Below are 20957 nucleotides of genomic sequence, written 5' to 3' on the forward strand. Positions count from 1 at the left end.
TCAATAAATAAAATCATAAAATAATCCTGATAAAAAAAAAATAAAAATTTTTAAAGAAAAAAAACAACATTAACAAAAACCTGATAAAATCAATCCCAGATCAAATTAATTTTCCCAGTTTGGGAAACCATAAGCTGACTAATATATACACACACACACACACACACACACACACACACATACACACATATAAATTTATATATATATATATATATATATTTTTTAGCAACATTAAAATGGTAGGTTTAAAGGTTAAAACCAGTAAGGCAATAAATTGCAAGTTACAGACATAGTTTATTTGTCTGAAATGCATAATTATGTAAAAAATCCAATAATCCAATATAAAAGCAAAAATCTAAGAATAAAGGCCAAAGTATACTTCGGGTTTTACATGTAGCCTATACTTTGGCCTTAATAGATTATCTCCAAAATAGAACCCCATTTACACTAAAGGCTCAATCCCAATTCTATTTTATACCCCTTCGTCTACCCCTTACCCTTGCTTTCAAGGCGTAGGGGTGAAAACATTCCCCTAAGAAATGGGACACCACTACTACACCGTTACATGTCATTATAGAGCTGGTAAGTCCCGCCCCTTCCGCTAATCCCCCTGGACCTCTAGGTTGAAAAATCGTCAATGCAAGTGAATGGGAGAAAATAATTATTTTCTGGTCCCATTTGAATTTTGCCATGAATGTGAACATATGTTGTCTGTGAATTTTTTATATAACATTTCGTGTAAAGAATGCTACAATTTAGCGGGTAGAAGTTTGATACGGTTAGACTTTGTGTGAGAGCACTTTGTGGACTACAACTCTTCGCTGCTTTCGACGCGTTTGAAACGTCAACACCACTAGCACACGGACACTAGCTCACGGATCCCGCTAAACATGGCTGTGTCTTTGGTGCACTTCACCGCCTTCTTTCAGGGAGAGGACAAAATCGTTGAGGTTGGTGAAAACCAGGGGTAAGTCAACTTTATGGGGTGACGTCACATAGGCGACATGTAGTCTTTCTCGTTATGTCTTTTCTACAACTGCTAGCCGAAGAATCATACCATATACTGTCAAACTCGTAACATGAAAAGTTATATAAAAAATTCACAGACAACATATGTTCATATTCATGGCACAATTCAAACGGGACCAGAAAATAATTATTTTCTCCCATTCACTTGCATTGACGATTTTTCAACCTAGAAGTCCACTTGGGGTTTTACGGATGGGCGGGACTTACCAGCTCTATACATCGTCGCTAGCGTCTACGTCACAGGAGATGCGCCAATGTTTATCACAAACTTCCAATGCTGCGTTCCAGTCCACTTTTAGACACGCACTTGCGAACTTCCCTAAGCACTTCCCCTCGGGGGGAATCCCTGCCGCCATTTTGAAGTTGCTTCCACTTCGTGAAGTGGATGAGGGAAGTTTATATGGACAGACCCTCGTTCCCTCGATTTTGACCGAGGGAGCGAGTCTACTTCAAATGTACACTTCAGGCACCTATATGTCCCACAATGCAGTACGATTGTCGCCAAAGATTGTCTAATCACCACCACAACAGACAACTCTATGATATATTAATTATATTTTTTTATTTTATTTAAAACAACCCAAACACACATAAACATTTCTATGCTGCATTAAACAAATTCTTAAAGGAAAAAAAATGTAAATAATAAATCAACTCCATAGCTGATTCCAAGTGATCAAGTGCTTAGGACGTTCCAGTTCAGCCCATTGCAGTTTCCGCCAGTAGTGGGCACTCGTGCTACGTAAGCAATGACGTACATCCGAGTGAACGAGACGGAGGGAAGTTAGCGAGTGAAGGGCATGACAATTTTGGACTGGAACGCAGCACAAGATGTCGTTGTGGTGAAGTATCCGGTCACTCTGAAGTGATGGGTCTGGGCTGAGGACCCAATTAGTATGTCAGTAGTATGCCTGATCTAAATCTGTTCTCGCGATACGGTAAGGCAGGATCAGTTCAGTAATATCAGGTAAAGCTCATAGCACGATCATCGGATAACGTTAGCTGTATGCAATGCTACTATCTAAGCTAACTAAAAAACACACTAACAACGAGAAATGTTTAATTTCACAATCTATAACTTCGGTTAAATACTAGTACATGAAACGTATAATTTAAAATACATTAAATACATTAATGACTCGTTATAACGTAGTACAAACGTCTTCTATAATAAAGTGATTTTGTATGATTTGTAACCAGGCACTAAAGCGATTACCCATAAAACGTGCTGTGAAAAATTACACTTTTTAAAAAAAAACATTTGCAACAACATTTGCAAGAGGATGAATAGGAGGAGGAGGAACACGTCAGCTGGACATAATTTTCTCATACCTCGTACCTTTCTCCTACCAAAAAGCAATAAACCTGATTACAATATGGTACATTTTATTTTTCAGCTTCCAGTTTGCAAAGATCTAATGTGAATATATAGATACTATCCTCCTATCCTTACCTCAGAAGACTGCCCTCCACTGGTCGGGTAAGAAAGACACTCTTCCTCTTCTCTCACAACTCTCCACCATCTCCCTCTGCCTCCTCAACACTAAGATAGTTTTTTTACACAGCTGAAGACACAGTCAGAAATGAGAGGTCTCAAATTCTTCCTGCAAAGTCATCATGCTCATTTTCTTGAACAATGGTGATGTATTTTTAGGTGGGCCAAATCATACAGGAGATATGCTAGAAATTGATATATTGTTCTTTTTACATATCTTTACTCTTTATGAACATTATTTGTTTTTGTTTTTGTTAGCTTCTAAGAAGCTCAAGGACTATAGATCTTTTACTTTTTCAATAGTAAAATTTACTATAAACAGTCTACAGTACAGATAGATATCAGTGATTTCTTTTGTGTTCATTATCAAAGCTAAAGCCTAGCCTGTCCCAACTAAATTTTTGTAACTGTTTTATTTCCTGTTTATTCAATTTACCACAGGCTGTATTTGTAATTCTTTAAAGCTGCAGTCCGTAGTTTTTCCTCTTTGTCGCTAGCCTAGAAATCTAGACGCACCCTAGCAGCAGCAAAATTTATTTTGCTTCCAGGGTAGTCTAGCAACTCTCCGTTGACTTTCGAGCTGGAAAAACCAAACTCTGGTCAGGCCAATCACATCGTGTATAGAGTCGGTGGGCGGGCTTAACATAATGACGACAGAGTTGTGATGGTTCCGTGTGAATTCCCTGCTACTTGAAAACAAAGAATGGCTGATGACGAACAGCGGTCTTTCGAATCGGCTTTGGCCGTGACTCTGGAGGACTTGGAGTTAAGCTTTTCTTTGAGAAAAGAACAAAGAACGGTACTTAAGTCATTCTTAAAAAAGGAAGATGTGTTCGTAGTTTTGCCGGCCAGATATGGCAAAAGTTGAATCTATCAACTAACGTTAGCTCCGCTATTGGGAAAACGCTCTGGTTGATTGAAGCGCTGTCCTATTGTGTGCAGAGGGAATTTGAAAGACAGCCATTTATTCTGCCCCTCGGATTGAGCCGTGTCTATGGTGAGTTGCCAGACCTAACATCTTGATGTAGGTCTGGCTTGCCAGGCTACTTTGTCGCCATCTCTGTTCGAAATCTGCAATTGCAGTTATTCGCGGAATTATCAACTTTACGTGGGTTGTGCCTCGGCATGGCACAGTGCGGATGAATCCAATTGTAACCCCTTTGAATTGTACATTAATATTTTATTTTTATTCTTAGTCCTAAAGTAAATTTATTTGGAACTACTTTTGATTCGTGTACCACAAAGAAACTCCTATATTTTTGGTGCAGTACTATGATTAACCACTAGAGGGCGGTTAACTGTGCGGTATGTTGAGTGAGTCGATTTATATCGAATTCAGATCAAGAAGCCAGCTGAACATGCACGCACGAGGTTAGCATGAGATCGCATAAATGATTCAATTTTGATATGTTTCTTTGTTTCTATGAGTATATTCTTTTATAAAGAATGTTATTAATCGTTCAGGTTGCCAATTCATCCTGTTACTGAGGGAAAAAAGAATGGTCAATGCCTTTGATTACTACTCTTAAAATTGAGTTTCAAATTGACATTAATCTTTCTCTATATATGTCCTAAAACCTATCAGAGTTATATGATGTTTAAGAATGTATTTTTGTATGTTTAGAAGGTCAAATTGGTATAGAGTTAATTTGTGTACGACGTTAGTTTAACTGTTTTGGTTGAATGATTGCATCATCTCTGAGTATGTTAATGCTAACAAATGGAAAGATGTTTTACAACAAGATATGTTGCATATTTAAACACTATTATGTGTTTAAGCGTGCTTATGTGCACTTGTGTTGTCACACGTGGTATTACTCACTTACATTTTGTGAAGCTGATAGTAAATGTCGGTGTAGAAATGGTTGACATTAAGAAATGTTTAATGTGACTGCATTGTTTTGTGCAGAATTTTTTTTTTTTTTTTTTTTTTTGAATGCTGATTCTGTTTGAGTGATCCACCCTTGAACGGCGAGCCAGACCCTTGATCTACGATTTAAAAGAATCATCGTGATTCAACACGGATTCGAACTGAGAGCTAAGCACATACACACTACCGGGTAGAAAACACAAAAAGGCCTTTACACACATGGACATTTGAATATTATACACACACACAAGGGATCCAGAAGGACTATTGAGACTTTGTTTTATTTTATTTTTATTTTATTTTATTCCTGGACTTCACATTCAACTTTGGACTCCATACGAACCATTTTTTTTTCTTGGTTCATGGTATTGAGTGGAAACCAGACAATTATTATTCATGTAAATTGTGAAAAAAAATTTACTCAAAGTTTTTGAGTCTTTGTAATAAAATTGCTGGCTGTTACTTGCTTGAATTTAATTTGGCCCAAACTTCTACTTTTAAATCCTCCTAGAGCCGAACCTAGGCCTTATTTAACCTCTGTTGTGTAAATTATACTTAATACTTATTCTGTTGTCCCCGTTACACAATGTTTTGAGGAGAATGTGCGACTGTCAGTCGCCATGCCGCTGTGGATACTGTCATTCGGAATCAATAGGTTCTACTTTTTGGAAGAATGACCACCAACATAAGAATTTTCACCGGAAAATGTCATCTGAACAAGTAAGTAACATCCAGTTTTGTTCTGACCAACTAAGGGAAAAAAAGCATTGCAGTAGATCGTGCTGATTAAATCTAACGATCGCTTATCATATCACGTCAAACCGTGCAAATTATACTTTGTTCTCAAATTGTTAATGTTAACAACATCAGCATTGCATGACTACATTTAATGCCTTTTTAATCCTTGTTTTCGCATGGGCCCGGTTGCAGTCTCTTTTTTTCTGTAGCCACTCCGAAGTCTTTTGCAGTTTACAATCTCTAGTTGTAACTGGTGATTGGCGTTTGAACATTTCTGGTTTAATTATATCAAGTGCTGTGAGAAAAAAGGTTAAAAATCTCCACCTCCAACATCCTCACATGCAATATAGCCTACTAGCCGAGACACCTTATGTGTACAGATGTGACGTAATGACAAAGACATGCTTGAATTTCCAGTGGAAATCCACCAGTTCCACTGGAATTAAAAACATTATTACAAGCTTATCGTTTTGAATCGAGCTAAGGCAAGCAGATAGTCTTGAACACTGGCTGGTTATGTATTTGCTCAAATTAGTTTGGATAATTTTTAACCCAAAAAAGTTACTGACTGCAGCTTTAAAACCAATAAAAAAATAATAATAATAATAATAAAAAAATATATATATGTTTTGATGGTCAACTTACCAAACAGTATGAATGAGATACCGAGATAGTAATGCAAAATGTGAATAAAAACCTAAATTCAATCTGTTCATTATATAAACAGATCGTGTCTCTTCAGAAAATTTGGACTAAACCGCTCAATTCATATGGATTAGTTTTACGGTCTCTTTATTAACTTTTTGAAGTGTCAAAGTGGTAGTTGCATAGATGTAAAATGGAGGGACAGAAAGCTCTCAGATTTCATCAAAAAGATCTTCATTTGCAATTCCAAAAGTCTTACGGGTTTGGAACGACATGACGGTGAGTAATTAATGAACGAATTTTCATTTTTGAGTGAACTATCCCTTTAAATAACAAAAGCCACACTGTAAAAAAGAAAAAGTTAGTTCAACTCAAATTTTCAAGGCAACCGACTGCACAGAATTTTTGAGTTGAAGATATCAACTTAATTTTTTAAGTTTTGAAGAACTACAATTAAGTTGCGTCAGCTACGTTTTTCAAGTTCTGACAACTAAGTTTTTTTACTGGAACTTTCAAGTCTGTAAAAGATTACTATTTTGAGTTCAGATTACCATCCCCTGTAATAACTTACTATTTTGAGTTTAAATTACCCCCCCCACATTAAGTCATCCACTGACAGTAAACCAGTTAATTTATGCGTGTTTATTTGAACGACTTTGGCACGAACAGCTTTACAATTCCACAATGTAAACAATCTTATGCCCAAAGCAAATACATCAGGTTTCAGTACCATAATATGGGCAGTTTTTTTTTTTTACTTTCCGACTCTTGTTGAGACCTTACAAATAATGCAATATTGCCAAAGATGACCGATAAACAGTTGTATAGTGCCTAAGTATTAATTTAGAAATGTGTAAATCCCCAGCTGAAAAAGCCAAATTATCTGAACTTTCTGAATTATCTGAACTTAGCCAACAATAAGAAATTAGCCAATTTATTCCTGTGATGTCAAAGCTGAATTTTCAAAATCATTACTTCAGTGTCACATGACCCTTCAGAAATATGAAAACAGTTTGCTGCTTAATATTTTGGAAACTATGATACATTTTTTCATGATTCTTTGATGAATAAAAAATTCAAAATAACAGCATTTATTTAAAGGTATAGCGGAGGATTTTCTTTTTCGGGGTGGATCATCAAGACTATTGGTCCTCCTAAGTGTCAATCATTCTGGTGATATGTTTACGTAAGGCTGTCGTACGTGCTCGTGCACACGATGGCGTGTGCTCAAAACACAGGTTGGGCTTCCCACTGATGCCTCAGTCGCAAAGTTTCTTGACAGGTAAAGTTTGGCATGCTATTTGGAGAAATCCATTTAAAATCACTGCTAGTAAAAGTTAATGTAAGCTATGATTAGCTCGTGCATGCTCTCTCGTGCACACGTTTAATAGGCGTTCCCTCTCGGGAGCAGGTAGAGTGTTGCGCATGTGCATTTTTTCAAAAAGTGGAGAGGGCGGTTCTTTTCTAAAATTCGGGAAAATCCTCCGCAATACCTTTAAAAACGAAATATTTTGTAACATTACACATGTTTTAATGTCACCTTTGATAACTTTAATGCATCCTTACTGAAAAAAAATTCTGACTAACCAACACATTTTTGAACGGCAGTGTACATTCAGTAGGTTATTATTTATTGCAATATAAACACTGTCAGAGTGATCAACAAGGTATCTCTTCATTTACCAGTCGAAGACGGAGCAACTTTCTGCTCTTATGTTTACTCCGTGCACTGTCAAGGTCTTCATCATATTTGTCGTGGTACCGGTCTTTGCAGCAATTATTTTACCGCAAATACTACATCGCGCGCTGTTTGCATCGAGCCTGGAGAAATGTACCCACACTTTTGATCTATAAGAAGTGAGGAGCATTTAAGGGTACAAGTCGGGAACCGGCCTACCGTATATATTTCAAGGGTGCTGAGTCCAAAATAAATGGTACCAAGCAAAATTTTGAGTTTTTTACCTTCTAATTTGCATATCAAAATGGCCGCCAAATTGCCTATCTTGCTCAGTCGTTGGACCATTTTCAAAAATGGATATAAAGAAAATCTAAATAACCTTAGATTGTACACCATCATGTCCTCCATTTCTCAGTCCCTCACTGAACAATGCATGCTAACGTTAGCTCTTTATTTCCATCCTGTTAATTGTCTTGACCTTAACTGTAAATGAATCAAGCTATAAATTATAAATTATAGTTTAAGTGTCTAAGTCTGATATAGGTCTAAACTTTTATAGAAATGCTGAAATTTTATTTGCTCTGAGAAAAAAAAGAAGAAAAAAAAAGGTTATTTTCTGTAATACATTTTTGTAATTTGAAGAGATCAGTTGAATAGCATGTGATATTATATATGTAATGTTGCACAAATTATAAATGGAGGCTAAAGCGGAAAGGAATGTCTGCATCTTTCATTTGGTTTGCATAGTCTTCATCAAACACCTTGGATTGAGCTGGGGTGAAATGGTTAACCCAGTCACCGACCTCTCCTGTGAAAACAAACATACTTATTCATTAATTTTGAACACAATATGCTTTATATCATTTCTTATTGCATGAGCCTTCAAATAATTGATTGTTCAACTGCCATGAGTGGTTTCTAATGACAGCTAAACTATATTTCACTGTTGTATTGTAATGTATTATAGCTATGGCTCTGGTGTGTTTTTAAATGGAAGTTGTTACCTTGATGTTTGCTGATTGAATCCCTTACAATGATTGATTAAGACATGCCAATTTGATAAGGATGTATTCTGATTAATTGATTGTTTAATCTTGATCATTAACCCTTTTAACTAATAGGCTTGTTTGAGATGCACCTTGCCTCGCCTGAAATGTAGTCGAGAGTAGGCGGCTGCAGTGAGGGGAGGAGTGAAAAAAGGGCAGGCAAACCGGACAGATCTCTCTTCTCGCAGTGGATCTGATCTGATCTGACACCTGTGAGACCAAAGACGGATATCGCGGGATTCACGGGATTTACACTCGTGCACAGTGTTGCTAATAAACTGGATGTAATTTAAGTTCTGTTGCTTTTTTTTATATGAAAATAAATGTAATGAACAAGACACCCAAAGAAGACTACTTATTATTTCATTCCTTTCCAAATACGTGTTTATCAATCTTTTTTTCTTTAATACAGAAACATGTTTTTTATAGCCTATATTTTTTTTATAAAAATGACATCACATAACCCATATAGAGATCGCACTCTCAGAGAGCTTGGGAATATTCACACATAATTTATACACATAAAACATGATATCAGAGTTTTAACCCTCTGGAGTCTGAGCTGTTACGTCGGATGACGACGAATGGGGTTTCGCTTAGAAAGCCTCTCACCTTCGAGTATATAAAACGAGCCAATGGCAATAAAATGCCATGGGTCTGCGGAATTTGCATAGCGTATCTCCGCTCCACGCAGGAGGTATATAAGGAAGTACGCCGGCAACATGCAGATATGTTTTCGCTTCGGAGCCAAGAGTTCTCTTCACTCCTACAAGCCATTCTGAGTCATCTTCATTCTACGAGACGAGCGGCTCTTCAGTGTGTTTGTGTGATGGCGCGTTCCAGCGAGATTGCATTGCCTGCTGCTGTTTTGTGCAGTGATCTGCCGACAGTGAGTGTGTTTCTCCCTGGGCGCTTCAGCACTCTGCTGAGCTTTTTCCTCTCTAAAAGAGCTGCACGCGGCACGTCTTTTTCAAGACGGTTCGCCCGTGTATTTACTGGATGTGGGCGCGTGATTCATCTGCCTAACGGTCACGAGCGCTGTTTCGCGTGTTGGGCTTAATCACGCTCTGCAGCGCTCGTGGATGAGTCATGTTTTCATTGCGGGAACATGACCATCGCAATGTTTATAGATCGAGACTCAATGATCTCTGTGTGAGAGTCCCCTCTGCCACACCACAATCTATCTCTTCCTCGAGAGGGGATACTTTGGCTGGTGGCCAGGGTGATCTGAGGGTTATGGTGTGGCATAATTCCGACGAGCTTTCCTCGGGCCACGCCCCCCTCCACATCGCAAACCGTGGGGCTTCCGTGTGTGCCTGGTTCCTCTCGGGGACCCAGTGTTTCATTCAGGGCTCCAGCAGACGGTGTCATGTCACTCACAGCATCACAAGGCGGGCTTGATTCCTCTGGAAATGAGGATTTGACTACGTTGCCTCCCTCAGGAGTGTCAGCGTTAGTCGAGTCAGATCCAGAGCTGATGGCCATGCTTTCCCGGGCAGCTGGAGTGGCGCCGCCCTCCCCCCGAGCGCTGTAGGCTTTCCCGGATGTGCATCAGGACACTTCCACCTTCGTCCTCCACCTTCACTGGCGTCCTCCACCTTCACTGCCCTTGATCGTGAGGCGATCTTGGTCTGTATGTTCTCTGTCACTACTGTGACACAGGCATGCACTCCTGTGTGTCGCCTTCGCCTTCGAGGCAGTGCTGACTCTGGAGTTTTGTCAGAACCGGCCGCAGTGGAACGCTAGTCCTTCCCTGGCCAACACTGACAAAACGTGGAAACTCGACCACGCCCCTTGCTGGGACGCTATGCCTCCCATGCCCGGCCTGGTCGTTCCACCGCACACACTACTGACCTTGCTCTCGGGCGACATCGGTACCTGCGTGATCCTGGGCCAGGTGGTGTCCACTAGAGTGGTCCAGACATGGGCTTTGCCAGGTTGATGTGAGAGGGTCTGAGAATTAATTTTCTCAGCTCCCCCATGTCCCAGGCTGGGCTCTTCGGCGGTGTAGCTTCGGCCACCAGAAGCAGACCCAGGTTTGTCTGCACTGATGGTCATCCATCCGTGTGGTCTCCTTAGTCTGCTTCCTGCCAAGGCCACCTCCATGCGGCTCCTCCCCTCGGGCCTTCACCGGCCCTGGGCAGGAGGAGGTTGCAGGAGGGTGGCGCTGCCTGTCTCCGCCCCTTAGACTGCCACGCCAGCCTAAGCAGCACTCTTGAGACGGGCAGCTTGGTCGGCGGTGTGGTTGAGGACTGCGCCCAACAGTCTTCGATCACTCTAGAAGCGGACTGTGGCTTCTGCACTGACGGTCATCCGTCTGTGTGGTCTCCTTAGTCTGCTTCCCGCCGACGCCGCCTCCATGCGGCTCCTCCCCTCGAGCCTTCAACGGCCCAAGCACGAGGAGGTCGCTGGAGGCTGGCACCGCCTGTCTCTGCCCCTTAGCCGGCAACACCTGGCTAAGCAGCACTCCTGAGACGGGCAGCTTGGAGTTAGGGCTCAGTTCTTTTAGGAGCTGGTAGCAGGACCACTCCTTCCCCCGGTGGAGGGCTGGGGGAGAATCTCATTCAAAAAGAACTGGTGCTCTTTCTCTGAGCCCCAAGAGGCTGTGGATGACAGCACGCGCTGCCCACGGGCCACGCTCCTCTCATCCCCCTCTGTCGCCAGACCCCTGCCAGAGCACGCCCCCGTGGGACGCTGGTCCTCCCCTGGCCTCCTCTGGCAGGATGCGGCAAATGACCGTGCCCCCGCACAGGGCCGCTATGCCACCCTCGCCTGAGCCGGTCATTCCGCCTCTCTGCACCACCGACGGTACGTCTGTGGTTCGAATGACCCCGCTGGTGCAGTTTCTGGAGGCCTGGCTAGAGCTTCCCAGACTATCCCGCTGGGTCGCGAGAACCATCAGGCTCGGCTACGCGATTCAGTTCGCGTGGTCTCCTCCCCGCTTCAGGGGAGTCCGCTTCACTATGGTCGGTGGCAATGCCCCTGTCATGAGAGCGGAGGGTGAAGGGTGCGATCGACCCTTCACAGGCTGCCGTTCAAGATGCTTACGGCCAAACGCATCCTCCAGTGCGTGCGGCCGCAGGATTGGTTTGCAGCGATCGACCTGAAGGACGCCTACTTCCATGTCTCCATCTTACCTCGACACAGACCGTTTCTTCGGTTTGCTTTCGAGGGGCGGGCATACCAGTACGCGGTTCTCCCATTCGGGCTAGCCCTGTCTCCTCGTGTCTTCACGAAAGTCGTCGAGGCAGCCCTTGTTCCCCTCCGGGAACACGGGGTTCGCATCCTGAATTATCTCGACGACTGGCTAATCCTAGCTCACTCTCGAGACCAGGTTTGCGAACACAGGGACCTTGTGCTCCGGCACCTAGCTCGTCTGGGCCTTCGGGTCAACTGGGAGAAGAGCAAACTCTGCCCCGTGCAGAGGATCTCTTTTCTCGGTATGGAGATCGACTCAGTCGCCATGTGTGCGCAGCTTACGAGCGAGCGCGCGCAGTCACTGCTGACTTGTCTTCGTCAATTCGACGACAAGAGTGTGGTTCCACTGAAATTATTTCAGAGGCTCCTGGGGCATATGGCATCCGCAGCCGCAGTAACGCCGCTCGGGTTGCTTCATATGAGACCGCTTCAGCTTTGGCTTCGCGATCGAGTCCCGAGGTGGGCATGGCAACACGGCACGCTCCAAGTCCCAGTGACTCCAGCCTGCCGTCAGACCTTCACCCCGTGGACGAACCTCAGTTTTCTACGGGCCGGAGTGCCCTTAGAACGAGTTTCCCGGCATGTTGTTGTATCAACAGATGCCTCCTCCACGGGCTGGGGCGCCATGTGCAATGGACATGCCGCCGCGGGCTCCTGGACAGGACCCCAGCGCCTTTGGCATGTCAATTGCCTCGAGTTGCTGGCTGTACGTCTCGCCCTGCACCGCTTCCATGCGTTGCTCAGGGGTCAGCATGTACTAGTCCGTTCAGACAATACCGCGACAGTAGCGTACATCAGCCATCAAGGTGGTCTACGCTCCCGCCGTATGTCGGAACTCGCTCGCCACCTCCTCATATGGAGTCAGAAGCATATGAGGTCGCTTCGAGCCATTTATATCCCGGGAGACCTGAACCAGGCGGCCGACGAGCTGTCTCGGCTTCGGCCTCTCGCTGGAGAATGGAGACTCCATCCCCAGTCGGTCCAGCTGATTTGGGATCAGTTCGGGGACGCACAGGTAGACCTGTTTGCCTCCCACGACTCGTCCCACTGCAACCTGTATTATTCCCTGTCCGAGGGCACGCTCGGCACGGATGCACTGGCGCACAGCTGGCCGCGGGGCCTACGCAAGTATGCGTTTTCCCCAGTGAGCCTTCTTGCGCAGACTTTGCGCAAGATCAGGGAGCAGGTCATTTTGGTTGCCACGTATTGGCACAATCGGACCTGGTTCTCAGAACTAGTACTCCTCGCGACAGCACCTCCATGGCCAATTCCCCTGAGGAAGGACCTGCTTTTTCAGGGACGGGGCACCCTTTGGCCCTTGAGGCAGGTTTGAGTACCCTACCACCAGCGGTGGTGGCTACCATCACTTCCGCTAGAGCATCGTCCACGAGACATGCCTATGCGTTGAAGTGGAACCTCTTCGTCAACTGGTGTTCTTCTAAACATCTAGAACCCACGAAATGCCCGATCAGTGTCGTGCTTTCCTTCCTGCAAGAAGGGTTGGAGTGAAGGCTGTCTCCCTCCACCCTGAAAGTGTATGTTGCCGCCATTGCCGCACATCACGATGCAGTCGATGGTAAGTCTCTGGGAAAGCATGACCTGATCATCAGGTTCCTGAGGAGAGCGAGGAGACTGAATCCTCCTCGCTCTCCCCTCGTACCCTCTTGGGACCTCTCTGTGGTTTTAACTGCCCTGCAGAGTGCTCCCTTTGAGCCTCTGCAATCAGTGGAGCTTAAGTTCCTGTCAATGAAGACAGAGCTCCTGGTTGCATTGGCCTCCATTAAGAGGGTAGGGGACCTGCAGGCATTTTCGGCTGACGAAGCGTGCCTGGAATTCGGGCCGGCTAACTCTCACGTGATCCTGAGACCCCGGCCTGGATATGTGCCCAAGGTTCCCACCACACCCTTTCGAGACCAGGTGGTGAACCTGCAAGCGCTGCCATTGGAGGAGGCAGACCCAGCCTTGGCACTGCTCTGTCCAGTACGCGCCCTTAGTGCTTACGTAGACAGAACGCGGTGTTTCAGGACCTCAGACCAGCTCTTTGTCTGTTATGGTGGGAAGCTGAAGGGAAAGGCTCTCTCCAAGCAAAGGTTGTCCCACTGGATAGTGGACGCCATTGCTTTGGCATACCAGCAGCAAGGTCGACCATGCCCCGTTGGTGTGAAGGCTCACTCCACTCGGAGTGTAGCATCCTCTTGGGCTTTAGCGCATGGCGCCTCGCTAACAGACATCTGTAGAGCTGCAGGCTGGGCGACACCTAACACATTTGCTAGATTCTATAATCTCCATGTGGAGCCATTTTCTTCTCATGTACTCGCTTCAACTACCTGGTACTAGATTCTGCTCAGGTGTCTTCGCTTGCTCGCCATTCCTCTTCACGGATGGGATTCGTGCGATATTCTCCTCAGGTGAGCCTAATAAGCCCTGAGCTCCTCCAGCACTGTTGACGTCATCGCCAGGGTTATGCCTCTGGCAGCTTTCGCGCTTGGCTAGGTGCCTCCATGTGCATGGTTCCCCCTCCGGGCGACCCCCACATGTGTATTTCCACTGTAAGCCTCTCTGAGCATGTGTCTTTCCCTTGGCAAGCCACCTTGCCACCCCTGGGGTTGAAATATTCCACCTGCGGCTGGAATATTATGCATTCTCCATATGTAGCCCTTCGGGGTCATATGTGTATTCCAAGTCCCCCCCTTCGGGTTGGGCATAATTGCATATTTCCACTGAGATATGCTTCCCAGTGTACCTTGGTATTCCTGTGTTATGTAGGACTCCTTCGTCCATGCTAGTCTCACGACAGGGAGCTCAGACTTACGCAGGGCACTGGAAGACAGCCGAGGTGGCGTGATTAGACTGGGGACCCCATTCGTCGTCATCCGACGCAACTCTGAGTGACCACGAAAGGGAACGTCTCGGTTACGTATGTAACCCTCGTTCCCTGAGTAGGGAACGGAGATGTTACGTCTCCCTGCCACTTCCGCTGTACCGCTGGGAACACCTGAGTTCAGTCTCGGCTCCTCAGCGAAGACATATCTGCATGTTGCCGGCGTACTTCCTTAAATACCCCCTGCGTGGGGCGGAGATACGCTATGCAAATTCCGCAGCCCCATGGCATTTCATTGCCATTGGCTCGTTTTATATACTCGAAGGTGAGAGGCTTTCTAAGCGAAACCCCATTCGTCGTCATCCGACGTAACGTCTCCGTTCCCTACTCAGGGAACGAGGGTTACATACGTAACCGAGACGTTTTCTGGGCTCTGGAGGTGTTCTGACATGCTCTGACATTTGTGGTTATTTCTGTTACTTGTGACATTTTCTTTTTTTTTTATTTTTTTTTATTTTTTATTTTTTTTTACTTGTGACATTTTCATGGCTAAAGTCTAATTACACTGTATTCAGCACAAACTCTGCTACAATAATATATCAGCAGCATGTATGTAAAAGTTTGTAGTAAAAGTGTTGTATGTAATTTATTTTTTCTGTATGACCATAAATGACAGAGTAATTTAAGTTTATTGTGCTACAATGTGAAGAAAATACAGCAAAACGCGCGGGCGTGCTTGTCGACCCCAGAGGGTTAAAATCAAACATTTGAAAAGAGATCAATAGGCCTATATCACAGTTGTTTAAATCACAGTTGTTTAAACCATGGACAGTAAAAGAAATGGACACAGAGAAAACAGAGAAAAGTGAAGTCAATTAGAAGGACTCACTTCCTGATGGCTGAGCATACTGCGCAGACTCAAACTGAGCTTGACAACGTAGATGTGACATGAGCAACCTGTCTGTCTTCTAGTAGCTGTGCCAAGAGAAATCTGAATCATTCCCTTCCAAAACTTGCAGAGACGGAGAGTGTGAGTAGGAGGTGTCCATGAGCTAGGAGCAGGAGCAACTTTTGCTACGTATTCTGATTAATTATTTTGTAATTTTGCCTCCACATCCCCCCGATTGCCCGCGAGCTTCTCCTTCTGTCTATACGGTAATTTCTAAGTAAGTAAAGTAAAGTTTATTTCTAAAGCGCTTTTCACAGATAAAATCACAAAGTGCTGTACACGAAAAAGGTAAAACAAAACAATATAAAAAATGTATATACATATGTAAAATCAAGGTGACACTAGTGCAAACCCATCAACCAAAAGTTTCTTAAATAAACAAGTCTTCAGATCTTTTTTAAAAGAGTCAACAGAGTCTGCCAGATGCAGAGACAGGGGCAGGGCGTTCCACAGTCTGGGGGCAACAGACTGAAAAGACAGGTCCCCTCGGGTCTTATAACGAGTCTTGGGGACCATAAGCAGGTTCTGGCCAGAGGACCGAAGAGTGCGGCTAGAGGAGTACGGGCTCAAAAGGTCCTTGATGTACTGTGGGGCCTGACTGTTTAAGGCCCTGAAAGTCAGCACTAAAATCTTAAAATCAATCCTGAATTTTACAGGGAGCCAATGGAGAGCCAACAAAACGGGAGTGATATGAGACCTTCTGGGGGCACCAGTTAGAAGTCTAGCAGCAGAATTTTGAACCATTTGCAATTTGTTCAGAGCAGACTTATTCAAGAAGGTAAAGACAGAGTTGCAATAATCAAGTCTAGTTGATATGAAAGCATGAATAATAATTTCCAGATTCTTCTTTGACAACATTTTGCGTATTTTAGAGATATTCCTAAGGTGATAAAAGCAGTTTCGGACAAGCTGTTTTGAGTGTATCTCCAAAGACATGGCCTGGTCAAACACAACCCCCAGGTTTCTGAGGCTGGATTTGACAGAGGAGCCAAGAGAGCCAAGGTGCTGTTTGATCAGCGGGATCTTGTGGTCTGGAGCAAAGATCAGTGTTTCAGTCTTACTTGCATTTATCTGCAAAAAGTTAGTGGCCAGCCAGTCTTTGATGGAGGACACACACTCTAAGAACAGTGACAAACGATGGAACTCAGCATCATTGAAAGAACAATACAACTGGACATCGTCAGCATAGAGATGATACGATACATCCTTAAAACAACCCATAATATGACCAAGTGGCAAAATGTACAGTAAAAACAAAATAGGGCCCAAAACTAACCCTTGTGCCACTCCGCAAGACAAATTGGTCACATCTGACTGTACATTGTTTATAGCAACATTAAAGGTTCTGTCATGAATATAGGAAGAGAACCACTGGAGGACAGATCCAGATAGTCCCATCTCATTATGAAGCCGGTTGATCAGTATACTGTGATCTACGGTGTCAAAAGCAGAAGTCAAATCGAGAAGTACAAGTACAGTGTAGCAGCCAGTGTCCGCTGCCATCACCACATCACTAGAGACTTTGATAAGAGCTGTTTCAGTGGAGTGCAGTTTTCGAAAAACCAGACTGAAGTCTGAAGTTGTTACAATCCTCATGTGTGTACACAGGCACAAGAGGAGCTGAAGGAGCAGTTAGATTTTCGATGGTGTCAAACAAGACTTTAGGATTTTTCTTATTACCTGACATAAGATTGGAAAACTAAGCCGAGCGAGCCTGTTTTATCAATTCATTCAGATCCAGTATCATATCTTTTAAATGGAGTCTGTGTACCTCTAATTTAGTTGTTTTCCACAGACGCTCTGTCTTACGTCATTTTCTCCTAAAACTACAAATGTTATCATTCATCCATGGGAGGGCTTTTGTATGTGACCCTGAAATGTTTTTAACAGGCGCTACCATATCCAAAACCAACAGACAGTGGTTGTTGAAACTTTGCACAAATGAATCAACATCCTCACAACCAACAAAGGAGCGAGAGTCAAAGGAGGCAGAGAAATCACTAAATGTTGTCTCACTAATGATGCGTTTTTGTGTTACAACATTGCAGACAGTAGGCATCATGATAAGTGACAAATTAAAAGATATACAACAATGGTCACTAATTTGAAATTCCTCCACACTCAGTTTATCAATGGTTAGGCCACAAGAGAAGACCAAATCTAACGTGTGACCTTTTTTATGCGTAGGGCCAGAAACTTGCTGTACAAAATTAAACAAGTCCATGGTAGTCAACAATTCAGCTGCAATCAAACAAGTGGGATCGTCAATATGCAGATTAAAGTCCCCAAGGACTAAAATGCGATCTAGTTTTATGATAGATGTTAAAAACTCAGAGAAATCATCAAGAAATGTGCGTGCAGGACCAGGAGGTCGGTAAACTAAAACACAGTAATAGGGGTGTGTTTTCCCAACCTTACACATCTGCATCTCAAAAGAGTTGAACAAAGCTGTGTCCGTCAAACTGCAGCAGAAAGAGTCACGAAAGACCAGCGCAAGACCGCCTCCACGTCGTGCGAGCCGAGGAGTCCCAAACACGGAGCAGTCCGGGGGGCATAGTTCTTTAAGATGAAAGTGTTCGTTCTCCCACTGCCAAGTCTCCGTAATGAACATAAAATCCAAGTTCTCCTTAGTGAAATGGTCATTCAGAGTAAAAGCCTTGTTCGCAATGGAGCGCGCGTTGATAAGTGCAATCCTGGTAGAGCGCGTGCGTGACAAGGGCTGCCCTGGGGCAGGCTGGATGGCATGATCCGTCCAACAGGTAACCGGGCACAGGGCACACTGACGGGGCGCACGATGGCAAGCAGGCCGGGTGGGGAAGATCCAGTCGGAGGTGCTCCACACAGGTGACGACGCACAGACCGCGTCCCGATCTGACTCGCAGACCGGAACCGGCCTCAGGCACCGCTCACTCTCGGGAGCTCTGGATCCGTTCGGCCCAGGAGAAAATCCACGGGATCGCCACTTTCTCCACCAGACTTGAACCCCAGCCCTGGATCCCCGCTTCCTTCTCCTTCCGCGGCGCCGGGTAAGCAGCAGGTATTCCGACGATGGCGCTTGGCACTCCAGTTTTGGAGGAAAAAACTCATAACATCTGTCCCAGGTAATACACAAGTCCTGCATATGTGCCTTAATGCGGAACAACGCGGCCCGATCAAATTGTATGATTGCAGAGACATAGCTGGTAGTTGATAGCGTTGACACAAGTAATATCACAAGGAGGATTACAAATGAACGTGAGAGCAGAGAAGTGACAGACGCATCGCCAAACACGGGCGCCATCGTGCCACGTCCCACGTAAATGGAGACAGAGAGTCGCGTGGTTATGATGCAATCGTCAAGTCAAGATTATTTATATAGCGCTTTTCACAATACAGATTGTATCAAAGCAGCTTCACAGTATTAAATTAAAATAATACATCAATGTTTGTTTCTAGTGGAAAACGTCCACGTTTGTAATGCTGATCAATAGTATTGTTGATTGATTAATTAAATTAAATATCCCCAACTGAGCAAGCCAAAGGCAACAGTGGCAAGGAACCGAAAAAACTCCATCAGGTGACCTAATGGAGAAAAAAAAAACCTTGGGAGAACCCAGGCTCAGTCGGGGGCCAGTTCTCCTCTGGCGCCTCTCCTCTGGCGTCTCCTCTGGCGTCGTTAGCCTAGTTTTACAAAAACTGCTTCTACGGGGCCATAACGTAAGATACAAGGTAATGGAGCCTTTTATACATTTTCGTGTTTCTTTAGAAATAAATAATAGACAAATGGAGTCTTTAAACGCCTCAGATGTAAAGTTTTTTGCTGTCAAAGTGACGCCAAAATGAATGGGAGTCAATGGAATGCTAACAGCAGGTGAGGGTCTGCTAATCAATGGCGGCGCCCAGGGAAGCTTCAATTTTTTATGAAACATTTCCCCCCTGGTTTAAACCAATGAGCATTAAGCTGTGTCGTCAGTAAGTCGTTTCCCATCGTGCTTTTGATCAGCGCAGTCGGTGGAGATGATCAACTGCGCGCAACTGCAGAATCTGACAAGTCCCTCTTGCGTCGCAAGAGTTTTTTGACATGTCAGCATGACATCTGAGCAAGTCGGACCTCACTCGGACACATTTATAACCGGGGCTGTGCTCCAGTCAAAAATTGTCATGCCCTTCACTCGCTAACTTCCTTCCGTCTCGTTCACTCGGATGTACGTTTTTGCTTATGTTGAGTGCCCACAGAGGTACCCATGAGTGCCCACTACTGGCGGAACCTTTGAAACTGGCGGAATCAGAGTTGTTTGTGGTGGGGTAAATTAAACGCAATATGCATTGACGTCACAATCGTGTTGCATTGTGGTATATGGAGCTGCCTGAAGAAGTGTACATATGAAGTAGACTTGCTCCCTCGGTCAAAATTGAGGGAGCAAGGGTCTGTCCATATAAACTTCCCTCGTCCACTTCACAAAGTGGAACGCACTTCAAAATGGCGGCAAGGATTCCCTCAAGGGGAAGTGCTTAGGGAAGTTTGCAAGTGCGTGTCTAAAAGTGGACCCAACATGCATCTCGCGGTGATCACCGGTGATCGGTTTTGCATAGATTTTGCTCATCTCAAACAAGCCTAATTCCTTTCAATGGAATATGACGTTGTGGGTGGAGCTAGTCAGCTGTTGTGAATTTCCTTTTGCTTCCCTAATACTGAATTTATTCAGTTTGTGTAAGAAAAATATTAATATTTAAAACTTTATAAAGTAAAACTACTAGCTTCCGGCCAAACGAACATCCGGATTCCACTTAAAGGGATACCCCCCAAGCCACACCTACCGGTTACAGAGCAGTTGTAAACAATAAAGCTAAGTGACAAGTGAGTCTCTGTGACGAGTCTGCCCGGGTTTTTGAGATCGCACAAAATGTCCGGGATTCGGCTTTTGCGTTCTACAGTCACCATTCATCATGTTTACTGTGGCGAGCAGGACGAGGCTGAGGTGCGCGGGAGAACGGCGCGAGGCCGGTGGCGTGATTACTGATAAGCGCCTGTGAGACGCACTGGTCTCGTATCTCTCACGGAGGAGCGGGTATTTTCTTAGCAATGGTAAAACGCACATCAACCGATCACGCCACCGGCCTCGCGTCGTTCTCCCGCGGCCCTAGCCTCGTCCTGCTCGCCACAGTAAACATGATGAATGGCGACTGTATAACGCAAAAGCCGGTGGCGTGATTACTGATGAACGCCTGTGAGACTCGTGGGCTGTATCTCTCACGGAGGAGCGTGTATTTTCTTAGCAATGGTAAAACGCACATCAACCGATCACTTGTTTCGCGTTCATGTAAACACTACATTCAGATTCACCAGTCGGAATGAATTCAGTTAGATTGAAACAAAAGGTGTGCATGTAAACAATGAATGGCGACTGTAGAAAGCAAAAACTGAATCCCGGACATTTTGGACGATCTCGACGGCCAGACATGTCCGGGAAAAAGAGGATGTATGGTAACCCCTACTACTCAGCTTTCT

At 44.5% G+C, this 20957-nt stretch overlaps 1 protein-coding gene across 1 annotated transcript in view; it reads right to left on the reverse strand.

Moving 5' to 3' along the window:
• Positions 1–6406: 6406 nt before the first annotated feature.
• sult1st6 (sulfotransferase family 1, cytosolic sulfotransferase 6) overlaps positions 6407–20957 on the reverse strand; it is a 59656-nt gene continuing 45105 nt past the window's right edge. Inside the window, exon 7 of the mRNA XM_079851083.1 lies at positions 6407–8263. Coding sequence (XP_079707209.1) covers positions 8145–8263 — 119 coding nt within the window. The 3' untranslated portion in view covers positions 6407–8144. The remainder of the gene's footprint in view (positions 8264–20957) is intronic.

The sequence above is a fragment of the Squalius cephalus genome, assembly GCF_949319135.1.
Source record: "Squalius cephalus genome assembly, chromosome: 19".
Lineage (NCBI taxonomy): Eukaryota > Metazoa > Chordata > Actinopteri > Cypriniformes > Leuciscidae > Squalius > Squalius cephalus.